This window comes from Telmatherina bonti (genome assembly GCF_933228915.1).
Source record: "Telmatherina bonti genome assembly, chromosome: 22".
Taxonomy (NCBI): domain Eukaryota; kingdom Metazoa; phylum Chordata; class Actinopteri; order Atheriniformes; family Telmatherinidae; genus Telmatherina; species Telmatherina bonti.
Window position 1 is genome coordinate 5,761,837 of NC_136631.1, and position 18,383 is coordinate 5,780,219.

General features: G+C 40.9%; 1 protein-coding gene across 1 annotated transcript; it reads left to right on the plus strand.

The window, feature by feature from the left end:
* Nucleotides 1-87: 87 nt before the first annotated feature.
* On the plus strand, nucleotides 88-14,010 carry LOC306772727 (EARP and GARP complex-interacting protein 1-like; the record flags this gene model as incomplete). The annotated part of the gene is made up of 4 exons (XM_079262329.1): nucleotides 88-155; nucleotides 308-391; nucleotides 13,779-13,923; nucleotides 14,000-14,010. Exons 1-4 carry the CDS (start codon nucleotides 114-116, stop codon nucleotides 14,008-14,010), a joined length of 282 nt encoding a protein of 93 aa, XP_079118455.1. The 5' UTR covers nucleotides 88-113.
* Between the last annotated feature and the right edge of the window lie 4,373 nt (nucleotides 14,011-18,383).

The window sequence follows — 18,383 nt, forward strand, 5'->3', positions numbered from 1 at the left end:
TGGGACTGTTTTGTTTTGAGCTGTTTGAGTCTCAAATACAGAATTTTTCAAGATTATTTTCATTTAGTTACCGATTCATTCAGGTTGAAGAAGCTGCGGTAAGAGCCTGAATAATGGAGGACGACGCTCCTGTCATTTATGGTCTCGAGTTTCAGGTACGCATCAATTCATTGTGACACCATTCATTTTTATCTTTAGCAACATTCTATTCTATTCTATTCTATTCTATTCTATTCTATTCTATTCTGTTCTGTTCTGTTCTATTCATTGGGATGATTTGTGGTTGTTGTGCTGGTGTACCTTGCAGGCGCGTGCACTCACAGCCCAGACAGCTGAGACTGATGCTATTCGGTTCCTGGTGGGGACACAGTCACTAAAGTTTGACAATCAGGTGAGAAAAACAGTTAAAAGTCTGACTGCATTGGACTTGTGCTTTTTGGCTATAAATAACCTGACATATCTGAGGGTTTAGGAACAAATAAAACACATTACAGGCATGGGAAGCAAAGCTGGGAATAAAAGCCAGAGTATTTTACATGTGGTCAGCTCTATTTATATACAGTCTGTGGGTCAGATGTTGCACCACTGAAGGTGCAAACTAACTAGAATAATAACAATAATTTATCTGCCATAAAGGTCGGTCTTATAGTAACCCTATCTCTGCATCCAACTTGTCTCAAAGTGGTGAACACATGCAAATAACAATGTACAGACAATAAAAAGCTGTTATCACACACACACACACACACACACACACACACACACACACACACACACACACACTCATACCTATATGTGTTAGGGCTGTGACAATATGCTTTTGTCTCGATTCGATTCAATTCCAATTTTTTGGGTGCCAATTTGATTTAAATTGCGATTTTCACAATTCTCCAGTATTGCTGATTTTTGTAGATTAAAAAAAAATGTGTAAAACTTTTTGTTTAGCTCGTCATTTTTCTTCATTTCAATGAGGAAAAAACAAGACAGTAGCCAGACCATCATTCTGCTGCTATAATGCCAAGAAGACAAATAAAAAGATCAATAAAAACAATTAAAATGACAAAAAATTTATAGTGCATTAATTTTTATTTATTTGAAAAAAAAAATAGATTTTTTTTTTTGGTGAAAATATTGATTTTTTTTTTTTTTTAATTGTGCAGAAAAAAATCCCAATTTCCGATTTTTTGATTCAATTTTCCCACCCCTAGTATGTATAGTGCAAAAAGAGCTATTTAAATGCTGTTAGCCCGACCTAGTGGCACTTCAACGTAAAATAGGACTCACATAGCCACTGAATTTTTCCAATCCATCTGGGAAACAAAGAAGAAAATACATTTCCAAGTATTAAAATGAATAACATTGCCCCTCCAAGCTCTGCCTGACATGTTTCTGTTAAGTCATCTCCATCCTTCTGCGCTCTGTCGAGTCCCAGTCAGTTTGCAGAGAAAACAGCTTCACATGTTGTCGATTTGGGCAGCTGTGGCAAAGCTTCTCATGCATGGACATGTAATCGCTCTTCAGTGCATTACAAAGGTGTGGACACCAGTGATTCTCCACCAATTCTCTCCTCAGAATAAGACTCCATGTTGTTCTTGTTCTGTTGTTCTTGCTCATCTTTTTTAACTATATATGTTTTTCTGGCTGGGTGATTGATCCAGGCACACATCCTTTGGCTCCCTGTGGATTTCTCAGTGTGCTCATATGCTTTGTTGGCCACTCCCCTCCCTACCAGGGAGGAACGCTCATGCATTTACATGGACACCATGATCTGGTTGCTTAAGTTCAGATTCCAGTCAGAAGTTTTCTTCTGCATCATCTTTTTATTAGGACTTAATTTGATCATTTCCACATGTTTTCCCTTTAATTGATGTACTGTTTTGACTATGTATTGACAAAAAAGTCAGTTGTAATCACACTGTTTATAAGAAGTTGTATCTTTTAAATAATTTAATGTTGCGAACATTTTGTAATAGTTTTAGTTATTATTAATTGTTTATATGTCATTTAATATACAGAAACAGTAATGTCATAATGCATGCACGTATTGCATGTTGTGTATTTAAAAGTCCCCTCACACTTACAAAGTTCTTGCAGAAAATAATGTAAATATTCAGTGAATTTTATCTGTTTCAAACAAGCTTTTCTGTCAGTTTTAACAGCCGATTTGTAGATCAATTGATTAATCCACAGTTTTATGACCATGCATGTTTTGTTAGCACTTTTCATACAGAGCCGATGTTCTGTACACAATCATAGGAAACAGACCAGAGAAAGCACACAGTGAGTTCTATAAGATACATACTGGGTTCTTCATCATCGTCATCATCAAACAAGCAAACTTGAGACAGATGATCTCAGAGGTCTTCGTGGCTCAGATCGCATCAGCAGATCAGATCTTTATTTCGGACCAGAACTCTTCAGAACGTTTACACGAGAAGCAAACCTTTAAATGAATTTGTTGTTTCACAGGAAGCCGGTGTGAGATCTGGACTGATAAATGTTTTCCATTTTGTTTTTCCGAGGACTCAGTCAGGAGTATTTTGGGTTATTTGCAGCTGACTTCATGATTTTAGTTAAATAGATCAGAAAAAAACATGATTATAATTTTCAAGTCTACAGAAAACAAATGAAGAACTTGCTATTTGAGATTTATTTTGAAATAGAAACAACTTTATAAATAAAAATTATAATTACAGTATTTCTAAATCATGCTGAGCAATCACTACCATTATTCTAGATAATCTTTAGGTTGTAAAAAGCTTTTTTGGTTCCTGCTTTTAAATGGCTGTTAAGAAGAAGAACCTGACACCAAGATTTCTGTGTGATAGGTTGGTTTTAACGTCACTAATCTTTGGACCTTCATGTTTGTTTCCAAACACAATCATTTCAAATTTGTCTTTATTTAGCTGAATATAATTCTGAAACATCCAACTACTGATCTGATTCAGGCACAAACAGAAGCTTTTAATGAGACCAGAGTTCCCTGGTGAGATAGGAATATAGAGCTGAATGTCATCGGTATAGTAATGATCAGACATTTGGTTTGTTTCCATGATCCCAGCTAATAGGAGGGTTTAGATCCAGACAGCCCAGAGGAAAGTCTTTGGGAACTCCACATGTCATCTTTGTTTGAGTTACAGTTAAAGTTACTGAAGATGAGTACTGCCTTTATTTACCAGCAGGATTCAGACCAGATCATAACCAGACCAGAGATTCCCACCAGTTTTCCAGGCACTCTAATGGGATGTTACGGTTTATTGTGTCAAACGCAGTACCGAGATAGAGGAAAACAAAAACTGAGTTACTGTCATGAAATAATAAATGTTGGGCATTCAAAGGTGGGGTATGTAATGTTGGGGAGCTAGCAAGATGTGAAAGTGGCGCCCTGTCTTGGCCCCTCACCCTATCTTGGCCCCTCCCTCTAGATTGGCTCCTCCCCTGTACTGGCTTTCTCTTTCTCGGCTGTTTAGCAGGAGGAGGCAAATAAACCGAGCCTGGTCGGGAAATCCTTCCTGCATTTTCTCAGCCATGTTTGCCTTCCGAGTTTCTTCTTCACTACTTTGTATTTTCATCCTAACACGCTGTTTATATGCAGGGTGTGGCTATCAGGTATGTGCTGCTGGAGAGGGAGGAGGGGAGCCGGGAGAAGCTCATGAAATATAAGAAATGAACCACTTCATTTGGGTCAGAACGTTTGGATTGGTCAGAGTTTTTACAGATTTACAGTAAACTGAGGGGTCTAACTATATTTCTTATTGTTCATGATGACAGAATGTATAGACTACTATCAGGACGAGGAACCACTTCACCAGGAGTAAAAATAACCTGTCTCAGGAACATTACCTACCCAGCTTTTAAGTAGAATCATGCAAATCCAAAAAAGTTTATTGAAACAAAATCTGATAACAGTGGTGCATAAACCATACTAGTCTCAGTAACTTGTCATGTTTCAGGATGTTCGTTCGTCAAAAGCGAGAAGATGGATTCCTTTAGGTTTGATGCATAAGAGAAGTTATTGATTATTCATCTATAAATTAATCTGTTTGCAGCTGACATCACTGGTTGTGTTTCCATTACACCTAGAATTGTGCAATCACTAAATTTAGCAATAAAAGAAGCTGATGGAAACACCTACATTTAAAAAGAAGTCTCAAATATCGCTAAAAGATTCTACGCTCTCATGAGGGGGTTTTTCCAGATGCTTCGATACAAAAACATTTTGCAGAAGTGTGAAATGGAGACACTTTTTTCGCATTAACGTGTCCCTGGACCTGACGTGGGGGGGGGGGGGTCATGTGACCAGTTCATTTCGAGTAAAGATGGTGCGGTGTGGATCAAACAACAGCACATTTCTGAGTTTTAGAACAGAAAATGAGGGAGAAAAGCTTCGGAAAGCCGTAGAAAATCCTCTGCAGCAAATAAAAAACCTCAAACTAACATGGCTTCATTGCATAAACCGCAATTCACATAAAATCTCGTCCGGTTCACCGTTTAATGGACACACCTGCAAATAGCATTTTTTTTCTCAGTACTTACAAATATCGCTTTTATTTAGCAAAAAAAAAAAAAGTAATTGGAAATTCAGGTACCCATATTGATTATTGATGTAAACATCTTCACACCTGTCATTGAATTCAAGCTAATGCTGACCAGATTGATGTATCTGCCTCCACTGAGAAGCTGTGTGTGTGTGACGGTTTGTGAGCATGTTTATGTGTGTGTGAAGGAGACAGAATGAGAGTGTGTGCATGTGTACATGCACATCTTGCAGAGGTCATTACAGAGACAGATGACAGAAACAGTTGGCTCTAAACGGGAGGAGAAATAATTAGCTCTCTGAGAAACGGGGAAAGATCTGCCTTAAAAAAGGAGCCTTTTTTCTGGCCGGCTTCGGTGTGAAAACAGTCTGGCGCTGAACGCAGACGCAGCTCAGTCCAAGTCTTGTGCAGAGAGGCTGATGCAGAGCTTGTTGGGAGTGGTGACAATGCATCCAAGTGGATCTGTGTGATTTCTTATAACACTTTGTCAGTAGCTTTATGTGCCTTCTCTCTCTATGCTCAGAGTGAAACACAAAAAATACGGAAATGTTTTTTCATACCATCAGTAAAGAAGAGTTCTTTGTTTTGTGCACTGCTGTCTTTCTGCAGTCGGGTTATTCACCAGTTATCTTGACACAAAAACACTGGACTGTGTGAGAAACCGCTGAAGACATCCTGCAGCTTCTGACTTCCTCTGCAGGAAACCAGTCTGCAGCTGAATTCACTGCACAGATGTTGTCCTCAATTTCCTAGAATGATGATTTTGTCAGATGATGCTGCGGGTAGAAAATCAGGATTTTAATGGAGCAGAGCGACAATCCGGAAATGCTGTGTCTGCGAGTTGATAGGAAGTCCTAATGAGCTGCTTTTCAGTCAGTCTCTGACAAAACAAACACACAGATATGTGAATGAGAATGTTTTATGTTTTACTTATTGTTATTAATATACACTCGCACCGCTGTTTTCATAAACAGACGCTAAGATTTCAGAGTAAGTCCTGAATGGGCAGCCATCTGGCATGTTTGATCCCAATGAAATGGATCTTCTTGAGAGTTTGTTGTCAACTTAATGACACATTGATGTGAATGAGGTGTGTTGATTCAGGAAACATGTAAAATCTGCAGGACTGCAGCTTTCTAGGACCAGAACTGCCTGATTCTGTCCTCGGTCGAATACGTCGAGTCAAGTCGATTCGATTCGAGTAGAGTCTTGTAGAGCGTTTACACGCAGAAGTTATTCCGCCTCCAGATGCATCTTCTGAATGTGTAAGTTCACTTGTTATGTAATGTTAGTCAGAGTGATATGATCTTTGTTTTAAGGCAGCATTCAATACGATTCGGACCTTCAAACCGTCTGCTTCTAATTTTTATTTATTTATTTATTCTATTTAATAACACACTGAGGTTTATTATGTACATTTCTGGGGACATTATTCCCCTACAGCAACCTGAGGCGTCAGAATAACATTTCATGTGACAGCAGCATTTTGTCACATGCTAGCAACTGGATATCAACATATTGCCTGTTTTGAATGCACACCATGACTGATGAAGCAAATAAACCAGGAAGTGTGGAAAACAGAAAAATGAAAGGAAAATAACAAAAGATGAGACAAGAGTCAACATTTAACTGACTTTTACTGGTGAGAGGGAACTCAGAGAAGAGACCGGATGGGAAACGGTTGTTGAACTAGCCTCCATTAGGGGGTGCAAAAGTGCTAAAATCTGCCAAAGATAAGTTGTGGTGCTTTAAAAGTTCAGATGAAGTCTTAATTAGTATGTTTTGTTTTTCTCCATTTTCATTGAAAACTAAATGTACAGGTACGTCTCAGAAAATTAGAATATCATTAAAAAATTCAATATTTGTCGTCACTCATTTCAGAATGTAAAACCCAGATATCATATAGATTTATTGCACATAGAGTGAAACATTTCAACCATTTATTCCTTGAAATGTTGATGATTGTGATTTATCGATAATAAAAACCCAAAATGTCTCAGAAAATTAGAATATTGTGAAAAACTTCAATCTTCAAAGTCATGGCGTCACACCCTGATCAACTAGTAAACTTAAAATACCTGCAAAGGTCTCCTAGACCTTTAAATGGTCTCAGTCTGGGTCAGACGGCGACACAACCATGGGGAAGACTGCTGACCTGACAGATGTCCAGAAGACCATCATTGACCCTCCACTAGGAGGGAAAGCCATGAAGGTCATTTCTAAAGAAGCTGCTTGTCCACAGAGAGCTGGATCCAAGCATTTTGATGGAAAACTGAGTGGAAGGAAAAGATGCACCAGCAGAAGGCAGAACCGGTTGGAGAGGATCGTCAAGCAACATCCATTCAGGAATCTGGGAGCTTCACAAGGAGTGGACTGAAGCTGGACTCATCAAGAGCCGCGACGTACAGACGGATCCTAGACATGGACTACAGATGTCCCATTCCTCGTGTCGAGCCACTCCTGGACCAGAGACACCGACAGAACCGTCTCACCTGGGCTACGGAGGAAAAGGACTGGATCTCAGATGGAAGCAGATTCTGCATTTCATGTGGAAACCAAGGTCCCAGAGTCTGGAGGAAGAGTGGAGAGGCCCAGAATCCATGTTGCTGGAAGTCCAGAGGGAAGTTTCCACAGTCAGTGATGGTTTGGGAGCCATGTCATCTGCTGGTGTTGCTCCACTGGGTTTTCTGAAGGTCACAGTCAACACAGCATCTAGCAGGACGTTTTAGAGCTCTTCATGCTTCCTTCTGCTGACAAGCTTTATGGAGATGCAGATTTTATTTCCCAGCAGGACTTGGGACCTGCCTACACTGCCAAAGGTACCAAAAGCTGCTCCAATGACCACGGTGTTACTGTGCTGGATCGGCCAACAAACCACCTGATCTGAACCCTGTAGAGAACCTGTGTTGTCAGGAGGAAGATGAGAGACACCAGACCCAACTATGTAGATGACCTGAAGGCTGCTATCAAAGCAACCTGGACTTCCATTACACCTGAGCAGCGCCACACGCTGGTGGCTTCCATTGCCACGCCGCGTTCATGCAGTAATTCATGCAAAAGGAGCCCAACCAGGTACTGAGGCGCGGAAATGATCATACTGTTTAAAATATGCTTTTTCTCATTGATCTTATGTAATATTCTAATTTTCTGAGACGCTGAATTTTGGGTTTTCATTATCTATAAGCCACAATCACCAACATTTCAATGAATATTTGAAATGTACCTGTAAGAAAGAAACTTTTGTGAAAAAACTTTATGGAACCATTTGTGAGAAATACTGTAAATCTGCACGGCTCCAGTTGTCTTTTATGTCATTCAGCATACTGCAGCAGGACAACTGGTTCAAAGTACGAGTCTTCCTCCTATCCAAACCCTTCCATGCTAACACCTCTTACCCATTACCTGTGAGCACAGAGTCCACAGTCAGTGCAAGCAGGATACCATCTCAAAGTAGTCTGAACTAACTTCCACCTCAATCTGTCTACAGCCAAAGCTAACTGAGTTCTGTAATATCTGCAAACTCAGCGCATTAGCATCCTAACCTTAAGATTAATATGTCATTTCATGTATAAAAAGATGAATGTATCTAGAAATGAACAGAATATAGAATTCCCGAACAAAAGATGAGTAGCTTAGAAAGATGTAGTGATTATGGACCATCCTCCCAGAAACAGTTATTTATTTGCAGTTATGACCTGCAATAATTACTGGATCATTAAAAGATTTCTGCAAACAAAAGGCTCAACGCGAAACAGAGACACTGAGTTTTTTATATGTTACATACATAGTTTGGATGGTTTCCGACCCCTTAGAAGCTATAGAGAGTAATCAGAGTGGAAACCGTTGGAGGCAGTGTTGAGCTGTATAACTGATGTGCAGCCTGTGAAAGCAAGAAGGAAGAAGAACCTGCGATGTGTTTAATGGCTGTACGGATCTTCACCGACACTCTGTTTGTGTGTCTTTCTGAGAGAATACACCATCATGATCTCCACCATCAACACGCCAGTCATTACCTGAAACTGTCGCTGAAACCTGCAGGGAAACTGAACTCTGTACTGCCCTCTGGTGGATCTTCTGCCTAACAACCACTCCAACGTAGTGGACCTTTAATTCACCAAACTGGGTGGGTGCATGGCTGGCTCTGGAGTGGGGTGGTTGGGTACTGTGCTTGGGATGGCTGCCGACTGCCCGGGCCTCGGGGTTCTCTGGGTCTTCCTCTTGCCTTTTGTGTGGGCGGGGCCACATTGGTATGACCACTCTTCTCTGAACATGTTCCACTCTGTATGTTCTGCATGTGACACAGTCACTGAGTCGCCTTATTTACTAACAGCAGGTAGTTTTCTGTCTGTGTGTCTGATTTATACAGTGAGTTCTAGGTTCTCCTGACAGTTGATTTGTCCTCCCGCAGAGGGAACATGACTCCAATGTGTATATGTGTATATATATGTGTATAAATAGGCGGGTGTGTATGTGTGCTTATGTATATGCATATGTATGTAGGTTGTTCTGTTTCGCCTTCTTTCTCTCTCTTTTTCTCTCTGCTGGGTGTTTTTCTGTTTTTTCTTCTTCTCGATTCTTTTTCTGTCCTTCTGTCCTCCCCGGTCCGGTCCAGCAATACAAACTTTGTAATGCAAAAATCTAGGCAAAATAAATAGAAAAATAAAATAAGAATCCAGAATATCAAGGGGAGCATTATATCTATAATTTGCCCAGCAGAGCACAGCATCCAGAAAATCATTCTGCCTGCTTAAATGCTGGACAAGAAAAATAAATAAATTCACCAAACTGAAACTTTAAAGTCAGAAACTCTTATTTCTTCATTTGCTTTGTTGCTATAGGGAGTTGGAAATGATTATTCTTTAAATAGAAGTGGCAGGTTGGTAAAAGAAATAATGCTGTAGAAGAGATGTATCCAGCTGGCTGGTTTAACCTCCATTCATTACTAATATTGGTCATTTTGTAATGTAATTTTCTTCATATATGTCGCTTGGATGCTGAATTTAAATAAGCAAAGTCTTCATCAACACTCTTGTATAAACATACTTGTATAAAAGCAGTTTGTTTCCTGCATTAATATCATACAGAGCTTAAAAGTTGGATCATTATTTGTCTTGGAAGAGACCCTGCCCAGTTCCTTAAATCCATGTAACTGGTTGTCTTCTCCGCTCCGCATCGTTGTTGCTGGCTAACATTTGTTAGCTTGCTGAGTTTGAACTCGTATGAAAAATATTTTCCGATTGGCATTTCAGCCCTGATGGCTCCTGCTGTATCCAAAAGCCTTCTGGCCTCTCCACCTCCCATTAAGCATAATGCAGGGTGGAAATGTCTCTTAACTCGCTGAGCACCTCTCAAATCCCTCAGAGACCAATAGTCGGAATGACAGATCGGAGGCCGCTTCGGCATGGCATTTAAGGCTGCTAACGAGATAAAGCGCCTGAGCTTGGCACCTCTCACCCTTTTGCTACTCCTCCGTCCCGCTTACTGTCATCTGTGCGACTAAAGAGCTTTAGTGGTGAAGCTCATGAAGTGGGGGCCACAAGCCAGCTTGGCTTTAGCCCTCCCTCGCCCCCTCCTCTTATCAGCCTCCCTCCTCTTCTCCTCTCTGCCTTAATTCCTCCCACCACTGGCACATAATTAAAAACGCTGGGCTCAGTGCCCATGTGGCTGAAGGCTATGAGTCACTCCCCAGACTTGGAGGAATGAAGGATAAATCACCTGGGGAGGAGGGTTGGAACTTCTCTCCTCTTACACCTGGGTTCATTTGGGGGGACCCTATTACCAGGCCCTCCAATTACCCTGTCCTGCCGGCCTGAATTTATTTGTGCTGCACCCCCACCATCATAAAATTATAACTTTGCGTAATAATTTTTAGCTCGATGCAGTCCAACTCAAGGTTAATAGCTGCCTCTCTGACTTTGAGGAGGCTGAAGGATGCTGCCGCTCCAACGCTCTTCTCCTGCACCTTTTCTCCTCCTCCTCCTCTCATCCTCTTGTTCGGCCTGTAAAAGCAGTACAGGCATGGGGAGTTGAAGTGCCTGGCGGGAGTTATTGTCCACTGCAACCCTTATTAAATGTCCTCGAAGGTGCTGCAAGTGTCTTTCTTATAGGAGATAGCGCCATTAATTGTATGATCAAACCTTGAGACCCTCACTGTTTTACGGCATTGTGGGGCCCTAAACTGCATTCAATCAAGGACCCACACAGAAGAGGTTTTCATCTAATGAAAAGAGCTCAGTTAAGAGGCGCTCCCATTAACTGCTCATGAATAAAAGCTAAGTTTGTTTGTTGAACTTGCGTGCTGTAAAATCCTCTCCACTGTGGAGTCAAAGCTTCAGGTTGGCGAAAGCCGGTGCGTTGGGAGGGCGGGGGTTCACTTGACAAGACTGCAGAACAGTTTCTGGTTTGTAATTAGTATGGAAAATATTCTCCAAAGCTCTTCTTGATATTTAGCTAAAAAGGAAGTTTATTTTGTGCTTTTCTGTGGAATTATCTGGTGAGGAATTTGCCAATGAGAGTCTGCAGTCGGTTGCCTTCCATGAGATGAACGAGACATAATTTATAAGTATGTTATTGTGACCATCATACACAGATTTGGTCTCTTTTATCACCAATAGTCTTAGTGACTATAAGTTGAGAGGATTTTCCATTTAAAAAAAAAAAAAAAAAAAAAAGCCCATCAGCAGTCTCTCCTGACATTAATGTCTGGCAGAATTCCAGCTCCTATGGATCTGCTGTTGCCTCTGGGAGACTGAGTCTGTGAGCTGTCACAGCATTTCGTTAACCCCCAATAAACCTCTTAAAGTCTTCATCTGAAGGTGTGGCTGCGATGCTCTGTGGAAGCGTGCGTTCTCAGAGGTCTTTACCAAGGACGTCGAGCTATCGCTGCGTTTTCAGTTGTTCTCATTTCAGGATTCACACAGACTCAACAGTCTGCAGGCCTCGTGCTTGCTACTGTAGCGAGGATTGGTCGCATGATCAGTCAGGAGGTTTGATTGCTTACCGCTTCTGCTGCCACTTGAAATAAGAAGAGTTCTTGGATTTTCCCACTGCAGCAGAGCTAACGTTCAGCTCAGCGGAGAACGGACCTGACTGAGGAAAGACTGATTGGACAAACCTTAAAAGTCGATGCTTAGTAAGGCTGCAATGATTTGTCAACTAAGTAGACAACGTCGACAATGAAAATTCATCAATGCGAAATTTCATTGTCGACGCGTCGTGTTATGAACGCCGTAAGGGCTTTTCTAATAAAACATTACCCCAGGCAACTTAACACCATTTACCAACCACAGCTTTTCAGACAGTAGAAGAACTCTAGACACCAAGCAAACGATGCAAAGCACCACAGGAAGTGGTGGAAGAAGGAAGACACTGACGGCGGTGCAACCTATTTCCAAAGTTTGGGGATATTTCACTCTGAACAAAGTGTCAAACAGGTGAAATGTGTCGTCTGCCACGCAGAGTTGGCGTACCTCGACAGCACAACAGTCATGCATGAGCGTCTGGAAGGAAAGCACCCCGGAGTCATGGTTTCCAGCGTTCCTGATGGTAAAGTTAGCATTAGCTAAAGTTAGCATTAGCGAGTAGCGATGTGCTGTTGTTACCTCTGCCAAAGAACTTCATTTTTTACCGCCGTTTATCTGTTTGTGTTCAAGATAACTCAAAAAGGTATGGAGAGATTTTCATAAAGTTTTCAGGAGTTGTTGGAAATGTGAAAAGGAAGAAGTGATTTATTTTGGTGGTGATCTGGATCATAGTTTGGATTCAGGAATGTTTTAAAGGATTCTGGCCCTTGTTTACCTACAAGGCTTTTTCAAGATGTAAATAATCATTTCAATGCAATTCTACGAAATGAGAATTTTATTGGTTTGTATTTTAATTACATGATTATTTTTTATTTTAGATATTTTATATTTATTATATATTTTTTGCAGTTATAGCACTTATTTTCTTTAAAATCTGTTTATTCATTATATTTACAGCACTTTGTGGCTGTGAAAAGTGATTTTATTTTATTTTAAGAAAGGCAAACATAAACAGAATACACAAAGAGAAATAAGGGGATAAAACAGACTATGATTGACCATATAGAAATTAACCACATCAGCTGTTCAATCTAAAGACGTAGAACCAGATATCATGCTGCTACACCTGTTAGGAAACAACAGCCACCTGCAATATCTGCAAAAAAGTTGACAATCATCCAGAGCACCAATAAAAATACAGACAAACTGGGAAAATAAAAATTGAAAAAAACCCTCAGAGGCCTGAATTACTAGAAACATACAGTATTTACTTCTACAATGATGCTTTTCTTTATCTTTAATGCCATTTGACTTAATTTTTATATTGTCCTGGGGGGCCCAGCTCTGGTCTTTGAGGGAAAAAATATTGCAAGTTTTCCATATACCCCTGCTCCAACAAACCTGACTCAAATGAATCAGTCATTTTGTTGAACTTGATTAGCTGTTGGATCCATGTAGTGTGAGCCAGGTGTGTTGGAACAGGGACACATGTAAAACCTGCAGACATCGGCCCTCGAGAACCGACTTTGGACTTCCCATTTAGTCTAAAAAATATTCATACAACATGTCATATTCATATAAATATTCTATAAAATATAGCTGTATTATTTTTTTGTCCTGTTTACTATCCATTTTCACCCATTAATATACTAGAAAACAGCCTTTAGACAAGTGTCAAAGGGTTAATATCTGCCAACATAAAGGTAGAAGGGTTTCGTCAATGCAACAAACGAGCAGCTTCTGGGTTTTACTAAGTACAGAAATGTGAACATATGAAGTGAGGGTGTCGTTGAAGCAAAGTTTTAATCTGCTGCAAAGGTTTGTTGACAAGAAACGTTTGAATAGAGTTGAAAATAAAAGGCTTTAGACAGAAAAGCTTGAATGGGGGGATTCCCTACCTCTTTTAAAGAAGCCATTTTAATGAACTTCTCCCACATTCCTTCTTGTTCCACCTTTCCTCCAAACATCTCCTATATATGCATTACTCACATGAATCCTCAGTGTCTCAGTGGCTGCCTTGAAGGCCCATCAAGCTGAAAATCTTCACTTGTATGAAGTTGCTTTGAAATGAGTGTCATATTAAAAACGGGGACTTTCTTTTTTTCTGTTTTTAGAGGAATCAGAGCAGCGAGTGCAGCTTTGAACTGCAGTTTGGTGTTTTTTCAGCCTCAACACATCTCTCTCTCTCTCTCTCTCTCTCTCTCTGCTTTTCTTTCAGATCCACATCATTGACTTTGATGATGAGAATAACATCATTAATAAGAATGTCCTTCTGCACCAAGCTGGGGAGATATGGCACATTGGCGCCAGTCCTGCAGATAAGGCTGTGCTCACCACCTGCTATAACAAGAGTGAGTCCCACTGTTTCCTTCTGTCTCTAGATCCATTCACTGCTTCTTTATGCTCCTTTCCTTTTCTTCCTCTTCTCTTTCCTTTTAGCACCTACTTAATTTAGTTTTTTTGTTTTTGTTTATCTTATAACCATTGACCCCATGCGGTGATCTTTAATGTTTGGCCAGTAATGGTCTTTACAGGTTTAATAGCCGTGTTAGAAGTCATGTTCAGACACTGATAGGATCGATACTAATGTGTGAACATGATGACCCGTAAGAGGGATAATGACTGTGGCTGTAAAGTCACTGTGACGGGAAAATCTCAATGCTTACGTGCACGTTATCGGCTTTTCCATGCAAGTTTCCATGCATCTGATTTCACATTTTTAACACAAAACCCATTATTGGAAACAACAAGAGCACCATGAAAAATCATGTTAAAACAGCTGTTTTTACCAAAAATGAGATCTTTTTAAGACTACTGCCGTCATTGGAGGTAGCAATGAAAATGTACTCGAGTAAAAGTACCACATTAACATTAATACTTAAATAAAAGTGCAAAAGCAAAAATACTTACTGAAATTATTGGCGAATGAGGTTGTCTATGATGTTGTGTGCAGACATGCTAACACATCTGTAGTATGAGCTGGACCATTTTAATTTGCTGTACTACAGATTATGTTACTGGGAACACTGGGACAATGCATGCTGGTTATAGGAAGGTTACTGTTCTTATAATTCAGGCTTGTACTGTTTTAGGGGTGACCTGCAGAGTTAAATGCCACTAAAACAAGAAAAAGACAGCAATTTGTGTTGCTGCTGCAGCAGAAAGAGGGTCAAACTTGAGGTACATGGACCCACCACGATCTGGATTTGACTGTCCAGATAGTGATTAGCATAAAGACTATGTCCACACAGAGATGAGTTGAGATTCATAAGGAACCGATGTTTTAAGACTTTTCACCATTTCGTTCATTAGACATGTTTGGGAAATGTCACAGTGCATGTGATCCATAAGGCTGTACGTTGCTCATTTCCTCAACTTTTTCATGATAGCATGAAGGGGAACTTCAGGAGAAAAAAGTTGAACATTAAAAAAAAAAAAAAAAAAAAAGAAAGAAGAGGGACAAACATATTTAATCCTACCCATTCTCGACTATTAATAAACAGTGATCAATATACAGCTTCTAGCACCAGATTGGATCATTTCTTCCTCCTGAAGTACTTTTATTCTTGGTGTGATAAATTAAACAAGGTAGAAACATTCCTCAGAGTCTTTGCATTTTGACATGAAGCATCACGCAGTTGCTGCTCATCATGATGAGAATCTTCCGTTCCACCTCATCACCATGAGAATCTCCCATTCCACCTCATCATGATGAGAATCTCCCGTTCCACCTCATCACCATGAGAATCTCCCATTCCACCTCATCATGATGAGAATCTCCCGTTCCACCTCATCATCATGAGAATCTCCCGTTCCACCTCATCACCATGAGAATCTCCCGTTCCACCTCATCATGATGAGAATCTCCCGTTCCACCTCATCATCATGAGAATCTCCCGTTCCACCTCATCATCATGAGAATCTCCCGTTCCACCTCATCATCATGAGAATCTCCCGTTCCACCTCATCATGATGAGAATCTCCCGTTCCACCTCATCATCATGAGAATCTCCCGTTCCACCTCATCATCATGAGAATCTCCCGTTCCACCTCATCATCATGAGAATCTCCCGTTCCACCTCATCATCATGAGAATCTCCCGTTCCACCTCATCATCATGAGAATCTCCCGTTCCACCTCATCATGATGAGAATCTCCCGTTCCACCTCATCATCATGAGAATCTCCCATTCCACCTCATCATGATGAGAATCTCCCGTTCCACCTCATCATGATGAGAATCTCCCGTTCCACCTCATCATCATGAGAATCTCCCGTTCCACCTCATCATGATGAGAATCTCCCGTTCCACCTCATCATCATGAGAATCTCCCGTTCCACCTCATCATCATGAGAATCTCCCGTTCCACCTCATCATCATGAGAATCTCCCGTTCCACCTCATCATGATGAGAATCTCCCGTTCCACCTCATCATGATGAGAATCTCCCGTTCCACCTCATCATCATGAGAATCTCCCGTTCCACCTCATCATGATGAGAATCTCCCGTTCCACCTCATCATCATGAGAATCTCCCGTTCCACCTCATCATCATGAGAATCTCCCGTTCCACCTCATCACCATGAGAATCTCCCGTTCCACCTCATCGCCATGAGAATCTCCCGTTCCACCTCATCACCATGAGAATCTCCCGTTCCACCTCATCATGATGAGAATCTCCCGTTCCACCTCATCACCATGAGAATCTCCCATTCCACCTCATCATGATGAGAATCTCCCGTTCCACCTCATCACCATGAGAATCTCCCGTTCCACCTCATCATGATGAGAATCTCCCGTTCCACCTCATCATGATGAGAATCTCCCGTTCCACCTCATCACCATGAGAATCTCCCGTTCCACCTCATCATGATGAGAATCTCCCGTTCCACCTCATCACCATGAGAATCTCCCGTTCCACCTCATCATCATGAGAATCTCCCGTTCCACCTCATCATGATGAGAATCTCCCGTTCCACCTCATCACCATGAGAATCTCCCGTTCCACCTCATCATGATGAGAATCTCCCGTTCCACCTCATCGCCATGAGAATCTCCCGTTCCACCTCATCGCCATGAGAATCTCCCGTTCCACCTCATCACCATGAGAATCTCCCGTTCCACCTCATCACCATGAGAATCTCCCGTTCCACCTCATCATGATGAGAATCTCCCATTCCACCTCATCATGATGAGAATCTCCCATTCCACCTCATCACCATGAGAACCTCACATCATGACACGTTGATCAAAGTCAGGATGGATCCATGTTTTCATTACGTCTCCACTGGTCTTTAAAGGTTTGATGGTATTAAATCATTGGGAACCAGTTCTAGCTCCACCATTAAGCCACCTTGTTCCTGAGATCCCTAACAAAATTGCAGCAGCATGTTTTTTAGCTTCACTCCTTATAAAGATATAAATAAAATCAAATTTATACATTATATTCAGCTACTAATTATGAATTTGTTTATTTTTTCAGCAAATTTCCGTCTCTTACAGAGTGGTAATCTTTTTTATTTCTGGGAGATGCAAACCCTCTTAGATCCTCTTTCATTACTCAGATTTATCACTAATCTCTTTACAATTAACCTTTATTAGCAATTAGTTGTGAGATTTTCCACTGAAAACCTTTTTTTCGTTAACTTGGTACAGCTTTCACAGTCTTGTCCTTGAAATCAAGGCTTTCTGCTGTTGTTTATCAAATGAAAACAGTCAAGCACACATGATTAAAGTTCGAATCTCATGAAGGAATCACCTTTTTATGGCTTGGATTTAGGTTGATATTTATTTGTGATTTGTTGGGTATTGGTTTAGATTCTACGATTATAACTTAGTAAGCACTTTGCTTACCTAAAGTTGCTTTAAATGAGCTGAAGAAATAAAGTTTGCCTCCAGAGTTTCCCTGTTTCTGAACAGTAATGACAGAATAATATTTTTAGCAGCAGAAGGGGTACCTGTCAGTTACAGCCTGTCTTAGTGTAGGCGATGCGTCTCTGAGGCTGCATCAGGCTCGAGAGGACGGCCACATCAGGAGGGACACAGAGTATAAAAAGGTGGGACATGAGGTAGTCACCTCTGGGATGGCGTGCCGTCTCTCTGCCGCCTCTTTGTCTCCCTCCGATCTTCGCTCTTTGTCAACCGAGCTCTGCACGCCTCAGCTCACAGGATGACAGCTTCTCTGGACAGCCGACCACGCACTGCTGCACCCGGCCACACACACATATCTGCAGCCATGAACACACACAGGATTCAGTAATGGATGCAGCGTGTAAGTGGGGAAATTTTGTTGGCCACTAAGTTGTGTTAAACCAATTTAGAGCCGGCGAACTTGCTATGTGATGCATTTAAGAAAAAAGAACCTGGATCTCAGTGAGGAAACTGCATTGTTGTAGCAGTGTGGGTCCAGCAAACAGCAGCACACTGGTGATGTCAAACACCAACACAGAAAAAAAAGGTCTAGAATAACCCTATAGAGCCCAGTGTGACGAATGTGCTACATGGAGTTTGAGACATTTTGTGTCCCTTTATGGTAAAAACTCAATCTATTTGAGCACAACCTGGTTCTGGTTTCCTGCCGAGCAGAGGCTACCACAATAATAATTATGACATATCACAAACTAATTAACAGAAAATATCTCCTCAAAACTTTCTAATATTTCCTATATTTGTTTAAGGACACAATTAATTTTGAAAGTTAGAATTTTCTTACCATTTTTTATTGGTAAGGCCTTAAAGGCCTACCAATAAGGCCTTACCAATATATATGGTAAGGTATATACCTTATACATACCTTATGCTTATATATATATATATATATATAT